The sequence below is a fragment of the Prionailurus bengalensis genome, chromosome B1 (genome assembly GCF_016509475.1).
Source record: "Prionailurus bengalensis isolate Pbe53 chromosome B1, Fcat_Pben_1.1_paternal_pri, whole genome shotgun sequence".
Lineage (NCBI taxonomy): Eukaryota > Metazoa > Chordata > Mammalia > Carnivora > Felidae > Prionailurus > Prionailurus bengalensis.
In genome coordinates, this window is record NC_057344.1 from 49,213,485 (window position 1) to 49,223,396 (window position 9,912).

At 40.6% G+C, this 9,912-nt stretch overlaps 1 protein-coding gene across 3 annotated transcripts in view; it reads right to left on the bottom strand.

Annotated features, from left to right (window-relative positions):
- Positions 1–9,172, bottom strand: part of CCDC25 (coiled-coil domain containing 25) — a 41,262-nt gene extending 32,090 nt beyond the window's left edge. The window contains exons 1-2 of one of the 3 annotated variants that reach the window (XM_043564763.1): positions 9,039–9,172; positions 3,990–4,037 (exon numbers count right to left, since the gene is read on the bottom strand). In XM_043564763.1, the coding sequence (XP_043420698.1) occupies positions 3,990–4,037; positions 9,039–9,066 (76 nt within the window). In that variant the 5' untranslated portion in view covers positions 9,067–9,172. Of the gene's footprint in view, positions 1–3,949; positions 4,038–9,038 lie in introns of those variants that run through there. The other 2 variants (XM_043564782.1, XM_043564772.1) reach the window with 2 other exon arrangements.
- Between the last annotated feature and the right edge of the window lie 740 nt (positions 9,173–9,912).

A 9,912-nucleotide genomic window follows, 5' to 3' on the forward strand; every position in this document is an offset into this window, starting at 1 on the left:
GTAAAAGGATGATAAATCTTGGATAATCTTAGAAACTGCAGACAGTAGGGGTGCCTGGGTGGCTCAGTCAGTTAAGCCACTGACTTCAGCTAAGGTCATAATCTCGCAGTTTGTGAGTTCGAGCCCCACGTTGGGCTCTGTGCTGACAGCTCAGAGCCTGGAGCCTGCTTTCCATTCTGTGTCTCCCTCTCTGCCCCTCCCCTGCTCACATTCTCTGTCTCTCAGAAATAAACAAATGCTAAAAAAAATTTTTTAAAAACTGCAGACACCATACATTTTCTGAAGGGCTTTGTATTAGCTTACATGGGAAGCTGAGCCAATAGCCAACAAGTAATCAAAAAAAGGAAAGGGAAATTTAAAAACCTCTTTTCCTCAGTCAGGCAATGTTTGGCCTCCTGGTGACACCTGCTGGCTAATAAAAGGAAAACATCTGAAAGCTTTTTAGTGAAAGAAAGTAAATTATTCAATTAAAAATGCACTGATGTTCCATCCAGCCCTTAGGCTGAAGTCATCAAGGCTATCAGGAATAAGTATGATGTGCTAGGAGCACTAGGGAATAGGGTGCTTTAAAAATGTAATCTCTTGGGGCGCCTGGGTGGCGCAGTCGGTTAAGCGTCCGACTTCAGCCAGGTCACGATCTCGCGGTCCGTGAGTTCGAGCCCCGCGTTGGGCTCTGGGCTGATGGCTTGATGGCTCAGAGCCTGGAGCCTGTTTCCGATTCTGTGTCTCCCTCTCTCTCTGCCCCTCCCCCGTTCATGCTCTGTCTCTCTCTGTCCCAAAAATAAATAAACGTTGAAAAAAAAAATGTAATCTCTTTTTTACAAAGCAATCTAGGAAAGCTGGCACCTCCAAATGACTCCAAGGGCTCCTGGGGTTTTTTTTTCCCACATACATTTTATTACTTTTTTAAAATTTATTTTAAGAGAGACAGAGTGGGGGAGGGGCAGAGAGAGAGGGGAGACAGGGGATACGAAGCAGGCTCTGCATTGTCAGCATGAAGCCTGAAGTTGGGCTTGAACCCACGAACAGTGAGATAACCACCTGAGCCAAAGTCGGACTCTTAACCGACACAGCAACCCAGGCACCCCTCTACATACATTTAAATGACAGCAAAACTCGACTCAAGTGGACTCTAGAAAGAATCTAAATTTACATCTGCAGACATAAATTCTATATTTAGATTTATATCTGTAGATATAAATTCCTACAACAGACATTTAAAGGATTCTACGTCAAGCCCAACCTAACCTGCTCCTCCTTGGCTCTCCCTAATCACATTTATGCTGCCCCCTCTTCTACTTCTACAGCACTTATTCATGTTGCTTCATTTCACCTATACTTTTTAAAATAGACATTTTTTATTTTACTCTTTCTTTTTGAGAGTGCGTGAGTGAGCAGGGAGGGGGAGGGAGAGGGAGAGAGAATCTTAAGCAGGCTCCATGCTCAGCGCAGAGTCCGATGTGGGGCTCGGACTCATGAACCATGAGATCATGACCTGAGTCAAAAAGAGTCTGCTGCTCAACCAACTGAGCCACACAGAGGCGCCCCTAAATTAGACTTTATTTTTGAGAGCAGTTTCTAGGTGCAGAGCAAAATGATCGAATACTTGTTTTTGCATGTGCCTCTCCACCTTTAATACTATGAAAACAGAGATTCCATCTTCCTCTTTGGATGCTCAGACAGGCTGGCGTATGGGTCCACACAGATAAGCTCTAGCAAACACTGAACTAAAATGGAAGGAAAAAAGAGACCTGGTGGGAATGTCACTGGCACAGCTGCCTTAGGTCAGTAACACTAGCAGCCCAGCAGTGTGAGCTAGTATCAAGGCAGTCCTTCACTGTAAGAAATGTATCAAGTCCCCTGCCCAGAGTTATACGGTGCAAAACCCAGGCAACCATACGTAGCAGCTCTCCTTTAGGTGCTTCTCAGTAACCTAAGTCTTGGGTTAGCATCCTTGATATGGTAGAAAGGAAAGCAGATTTGGTTAGGTGTGGATCCGTATCTACTGCAGATAACCATGGCTGGTTATAAACAGCCTCCTTGCTCTTGGTAATACAAGGAGCTAGCATCCCTGCTCAGCTACATTCATCAGGATGGGGCTACGAAAAAATACAAGTTGCCTCTGATGATGTAGGAGTTACTAAGAGAAATATAAAAACAAGTATACTGCAGACTGGGTGCCTCCATTAAGTCAGACTAGAGACAATGTCATGAATTCATTATAAGGAAAAACTGTTTAAAAATTAGTTATTTTATTCTGCTGGTTTTTTTCTCTTGGCTAGGATGTAACAGGCTTGCTTATTCTGATTCTGCCTTATGGTAACCAGTATTACCACACAGTTCTAAACCATTTATATAGATCTGATTAAGAACTATATATATTTAAATATCGGGGTGCCTGGGTGGCTCAGTTGATTGAAGGTCTGACTTTGGTTCAGGTCATGATTTCAGTTTGTGAGTTTGAGCCCCACACTGGGCTCACTGCTGTCAGCGTGGAGCCCACTTTGGATCCTCTGTCCCCCTCTCTCTCTGTCACTCCCCACTCACACTCTCTCTCTCAAAATTAAACAAAAAAAATTTAAAAATAAGATTTCCATAGCTATTACATATATCACATTATATATTTTATACATGTTTTATACACGTTCATTATTTTTTATGTTATGCATACATATATGTTTATGTTATGTTGTATGTTAATCACATATATGCGTTAATTATACAGTTATACATTTACACATATCATAGTTATACATAACATTATTGTTCTTTGACATCTTTTAATTTTTGGCCTTACTTATTTCATTAATGTCAAATGTCCCATACTGAAGAATGTTATCCTTGTCTCTTTTAAAGAATCAAGTTTAAACTGTTGTCAGTTTCAAACTGCACCTAGAACAGACACTGATGGTTGTAGGGGGGAAAAAGAGCTAAAGAAGCTCCAGTGGTGACAGCTGCCACTACTGAGTGCCCACCCTGGGCCAGGCACTTTACCCAGGCTCTTTGATTTCACCTTCACGACCCTGCAAGGCAGATACTGTCCCATGATCCTCTTCTTCCATTTCAGCAATGTGAGGTTCAAAGAGGTTAAGTAACTATAGCTACTTTATTAGGAGCTGGGATTTTAACCCAGATGGGCCAGACTTCAGGGCTGTCTTTTCTAGGAAATTACACTAGCCCTGTGAGAAGAACGATTGTATCTTCTCCAAGCATGAAGAAGTGTAATTCTGTCATTTCTCCAAGCTCCCTTGTTGCAGATGTTTTCTCCCTCAGCCCAGTGCTGTCAACTCAATGCTCTAGAGCAAGAAAGCTAAACTTCTCCCTCTTCACTCGTGCAGTCAAAAGGCCATCCCCTTAAACGGTTTTTCCTTTTAAGCTTTAGTTCAAATTCATTAGTGGGTAAAAAAATTAATTGAGCAGGTTGAGACTAGCTTTTTAAAAACAAAACAAGAGGGCACAGCGAAGAGTATGGGTATTTTTTGTAAATTTTTGTTTTAGTTACATAAATGTATGCAATATGGAATAATGTATTTCATTCTGAGGAGAGTGGTCAATAAAGTCTGAAAAAACTGTTAACATTTCATGACTCAAAAAGAGCCATCTTCGGCCTCAAAAAACAATAGATATGTTTCCTCTATTCCTAAATGTGGTAAAAATGTACAGAAAATGAGCTTTTCAACCAAGTCACCGATTATTTTTACTTGACATAAACTAGCATAGGTTAACCTGATTCATATCACCCTAAATCAAATGATACCACAAAAACTCTTAATAAAGTTAACTTTCTAATCAGCAACAAATGGTCCAAGAGGCTCTAATGTTATTTGATATAACTAAATTCTAGGAAAGGAAACCCACTGGAGTTAATGGGCCTAACTAGTAGTAGTTAGTTGAAAACTCATATCCAACCAACCATGTGGGGTGGGGGGAGGGGGCAATTGACACTTACCTGTTGGAAATTTCAAAATCAAATGCTTTTGAAAACTTACTTTCATATTTATCCTTTCCCATGTAAATAGTGTAAGCAGATGAGTTAACTAAGACAAAACAAAAATATAAAAAACAGTTAGATAACTTCATCCCCAGCAAAACTGCTTCATGGGAAAATCAAGTGACAAATGCTTCGGTTAGGGGTTGCAAGACATGGCCTGTAGGTCAGATCCAGCCCTGTCTTTGGACAGCACACAAGCTAAGAAATGACTTCTACATTTTTAAAGAGTCGAAAACACAAAATGAAGAAGAATAAAGCTACAGAGATGTGGCTCACAGTCTAGAATATTTACTACTGGGTCCAAAGAGGAAACGTTCACTGATCCTTACTATAGAAGCTACTTCCCTACTTTCATCAGGACATAGTTTAATACAACTCCAGTTTAGTCCCATAATTTTGCCGTCTTCAAAAGAGTTAAAAACAAAACGAAACAAAAAACCCAACATTCACCTCAACCATTTAAAAATAGGTTCCTATACTTAGCTAAGCCTTTTCACTATTTTATTTAGCCAATATTAGTTTTTTCCAGGTGTGCTACACATTATAATGGGCTCCTAACCTATTCTGGGGAAACACAATTTTCAAACATCTTCTAAATCAGTGATTCTGAACCCTCATTACGCGTTAGAACCACCTAATTGTGTCCCAGCTTCATTAAGACTAACCAAATCCAAATCTCTGGTGGGTAAGCAATAGTGTTTTTTTAAAGGATCTCCAACTATTTCCAATGTGAACTCAGTGTTAGGAACTCAGTGTAAGTCAAACTGAATATTCTAGGTATGGCTTACCTTAGAAATGACATTTGCTTTACTAAGCTAGTGTCTTTTAATGTAGGCATCTTCCATCTGGGGTCAACTAAAAAGTTAACTTTCTTAATTGAAATTCTATCTGGGTTCGGGCTTCCAAGCTAGTCTACCAAAACTTGTTTGACCCCATTTGTAGCAAAACTCCTGAATTAATGGTCACCGGGCCCCTAGTCTGGGCAGTTTGTTGACTGTCGCTAGACAGCACAGAACCAGGATGTGTGAGTGGAGCTCTAAAGGCCAGGGAGCAGCACTCTTTCATTTATAAATTCTTAAATAAATTGCCTGTACTTCCAGTAATGAGAAGTTCTCTAAATTATCATAGTTGCCTCTCTTGGGGAGGGAAAAATCTCGTATCTTTCAGTCAACAGTTATAATGACTACAACTCAAAATTACTTGGAAGTAGTTGAGAGAACTAATTGGAAAGGAGAGAGTATTTGCATTGACAGAAATATCTGCCTATAATTGAGCATTACATTAGCTTGGTAAGGCCTCAGCATAGCCAGAACAGCCATTATAACAAATGCCAGAAGTGCAGAAATAAAACCATTTCAGATTCTCTCTGCACGACCTAGCAATATTCACCCTTTGATCCTACAATGTCACCATTAAGTACATAATATAATTACTCTATCAAGCAATGATGTTCTTTTTACAAACTAAACACTCATTAATTGAGACTGGTTAAACACACTATAGAATATCCATAAACAAATACCAGGCACCCACTGAAAAGAAAAGGTAGCAATTAAATAGAACAGCATTTTTGTATATATAAAGCAAGATTCAATTTGTAAAAAAATGAATATATAGTTGTATGTACATGTTTACAAATATATTTTTAATATATGCACCTATTTTCTGTATATGTATGGAAAATATACATATAACTGTTAACAATACTTACCTTGGCTAGCTTACTTATGAAATATATAGATGGTTTTGTAATCAGACTGAAAGTAATTTTTAAAATGACTAAAATAAAATAAAGCTGTTTGTGCAGGCTAAGCCATCTAAATTACAGCCAAGAGAACGACACACTATTGTTTGGACGGTTGACCTATAAAATGAGGTGATTAAGAACATAACTCAAATGCAAACTGAAGAATATTCTACAAAATAATTCAACAACAGTGTCATGAAAGGCAAAGGCTGAGCAACTGCTCCAGATTAGAATAGACTAAAGAATAATGAATGACAGTGGAATGAAACAATGATTGGTAATTGCCCTTTGTTATAAATGCATTAGGACACTAATGCAAACTGAACGAAAACTGCTGATTATATCATAGTATTGCTGCAATGTTAATTTCCTAATTTTGATAATGAGGAATGTTTTGTGATTTTGGGGGGGGGGACCTGAAGTATTTAGGGGTAAACTGCAAATTACCAACAAACGGTTCAAGAAAAAAATGTGTGTTTGGAGAGAGAGGTAAAGAGAAAGGAAAAGAAAGAAACAGAAGTTAAAATGTTAGAATCTGGGGGAGAGGTTATAAAGGAAATCTTTTATTATTTTCGAACTTTTCTTAAAGACTGAAATTAGTCAAAATAGAAAATTAAAAACAAAAAGGAGCAAGAAGTCTCAATGAAGTTCCTGTCTATGTTAATAAGGATGAAAGAAAAGTAAATTGAATTATTCTAGTACTTTTGTTATTCTTGCCCAAATAGTATGTTTGATTAGTATGGGAAGTAATTATCTTGAAGGTACTGGATTCAGGTATAGCACCAGTCCTCTTTAGAGACTCTGATAATTTCATAATTTACAGAACAATCTATCTGGAGATAGATGCAATTAAAAGGTACTAAAAGTACAGAAGGACTCAATGAGCTAAGTGCTGATACCTTGTGGGTCCATAAATCAGATGGTCTTGAATTAGACAGTGGAAATACAGAAAGGCTAATGTTTCATTATTCCATTATGACAGGTCATGGAACATGAATGAAGTTAAAGAGATTTTAGTCAGATACTAATTTTAAAAGGAAAGGCAGAAAAACAAAACAAAACAAAAAAACCCTGAGATTTTCTCCCCATTTAAAAAATTTTTAAACAGTGGGGCACCTGGGTGGTTCAGTGGGTTAAGCACCTGACTTCAGCTCAGATCATGATCTCACAGCTTGTGGGTTCAAGCCCCACATCAGGCTCTGTGCTGACAGCTCGGAGCCTGGAACCTGCTTCAGATTCTTTGTTTCCCTCTCTCTGCCCCTCCCTCGCCCTCTCTCAAAAATAAAATAAAATATTAAAAAAATTAAAGAATATCTTTAAAAATTTTTTTAAATGGTAAACCATAAGTTGGTTGAAATGCTTGGCTCTCTATAAGAAGTCATTTCCTGAAGACTCTGTATGTTCAAGCTCTTTTCTGTAATGGAATTATGTAGTTTTACCACTATTTAACTGAAAAGGTTACAATTTTTCCATTAACTTTGTAGTTTTAAAAGATTTGCTGCACAAGTGCACTTTTGTTAAAGACCAAATATTTTTCCAACAGGAAGCAACTGTGACCTTATAATAGAAGCCAATGAGAAAAATATGACCCATAATCTGTGGGCACCTGGGTAAGTATGACTAGTGCTCAAAAAATTTAGAATGGTTTTAAGGAGAATTAGGCAGCTAGCATAAAATACATTTAGTACCTATATACGCTGCCTGTATTTTTTTTAATGTTGATTCATTTTTCAAAGTGAGCGGGGGGTGGGGGGGGAAGAGAATGGAACAGAGGAGCCTAAGTGGGGTCTGCGCTGACAGCAGAAAGCCTGATGCGAGGCTCAAACTCACAAACCAGGAGATCATGACCTGAGCTGAAGTCAGACTCAACCAACTGAGCCACCCAGGCACTGCCCCCCCCCCCCCCCCCAAGCCTGTATTTTTTTATTCCATTGTTGAGCCTGTACGGATATCTGTGTTGTTGGGAAGCTAAAAATTGATGCAAACAGAACAGAAAAGACGAAGGATGAAAATGCTACCAGGGGCCTGTAACGATTTTTTCAGGCTAGTGTGAATTTCATTTTTGATAATTTTAATAATATGGGTAAAACAAGCCAAATCTATAAAGGCAGAGAAATAGCTTATGGCACACTGTGGCAGTCTAGACTGAACAAAATGGTGCGATGTGGCAGTGTGATGGTATAGGAGGGGTGACTGGAGGCTATCTGTATTACAGATTCCTTGGGTCTTACTGTTCTCATCTTTACAGTATCACCCTATTCGAACCCACAAAAACAACATGGAACTAGTTAAACTTAAATCTCACCTTTTACAAGCAAGAAGTGAGAGTAGCAATAGAATAGCATGCGTTTTGACTAAGTTAAAAAACAAACAAACAAACATTAGTTTATTCGACAAGCATTTATTAAGTGCTATGAGCCAGGCACTAGGCTAGGGAAACAAGATAAGGAGATCCTGCCCCTGTCCTCAAGAAGTTTACACTCTATCCAGATCAAGCAGACAGCATTTAATACTATATAAGAGCAACGCCAAAGGTACACATGCGGTGTTAGTGGGGTGCCCCAAAGAGGTTTATCTAAGCAATCTCTGGGGGGGGGGGGGAGTTAGGTCGGGAAAGGCATTTGAAAAAGATGGGCCAGAGTTGTCTAAAGGAAGTTAACTGGGGATTGACCAGGCAAAGGGAACAACATAAGCAGGAAAAACGAGGTCCAGACCATACCATTTCCTGGAAACTAAAAGCACCCTTTTCTTGTCAGCCAAAGACAATTCAGAAACACTATCACATATCAATTTTTGATATCTGGGACATCAACTCTGCCTCTTTTTATCGTTTTCTGTTGCCTTCCAAGCCCTACCACCCTATCCTAGAACGGTACGGTGCCCTTCCTGTAAGGCAGAGTTCTTGGCAGGTATTTCCTTTCTCCCTCAAAGTGGATAATTACCAGGACGCAGCCAGAATAAAGGCTAAGGAGGTGAGGGTGAGACCTGGGATGGGGGTGTGAAGAAGCCCACAAACTCTGCCCAATTCCAGATAGCGAAAGGAGGTCTCTCCGAAGGAAAAGAACTTCCGAATGCAAAGACAGCAGGTGTGACGGTCCATTTACCTCCCCCCAGGCCGTGGTCAGGGGCACACGGGGACGACAGGGACAGACCCAAGTGGGGACCGAGAAGGGGCGGGAAGAAGCACCCGGTGACGAGGAGGCGCTTTAGGCGAAGTGCAGGCTGAACAGCAGCCTGGGGGTCCCGGCTTCGGAGCCCCGTTGTCGAGCTGTGACTGAGGAGGTCACGGCGCCCACTCACCGCTGCTGCTGGTAAAGTAGAACACCATGATCCCGGCGGCGGCACAGCGACTCCAGCGCGGAGTAGCAGCACTCAACTCGCAAGATACCAGGATACCAGAAGCGCGGAGGCCGCCTGTCCCCCGGAACTCCTCGCTCACTTCCGGCGGACGTCGGGTCGCGTCATAACGCCAGCCCGTCGGCGCCATCTTTAATCCTGGCGAGGAGGAAGTTATAGGCGGGCTAAGAGGCTTTATTGACTTGGGGGTTGAGAAGGAAAGATGGAGCTAGGGCAATTCGTGGTTGGAAGACACAGCGAGAAAACTCTGACTTCTTGAAAGAAAAACACCTTTGGCCGACTATATTTGCAGAACTTTCACCGAGTGGGCAGTCTTATCTTGAGGCTTATGTATTGGTTGTATCTGCCACCCATCACCGCCTTATGGGTTCCCTGGCAGCAGAAACCGTTTGCCTTCTTCACAGGTGTTCACTGTGCTATTCACAGTACTTGACACTGAGTAGAAGCTCATTTTACTTGGAAATGAACCCGAATTCCTCCACCTTTCACATACTAGTTCCGCCACCTGTAAGGCGTTCCTTGAGCATACTGTGCTTCACTTACCTAATCTGCTAAATGGAGATGAATAGACCAACTAATACATAGGTTATCTTGCTAAGTTTAAGTAAGTTAATAGGCGTAAAGGGTTTAGAACTTAGTGCTCAACCAAAGTGGTTTGTTAGTGATATTCCCCAGAGGCATATGCTTATTGAGGTTTGGACTCTTGGACTGTTCTGCCTTTAAATCTGAGATCTCCCATCTATTACCTGTGTGTGATAGGGCAAATTCCAAACCTCTGAACCTCGAGATCTAACTGCTTTTGTCAAGTTGGAATAAT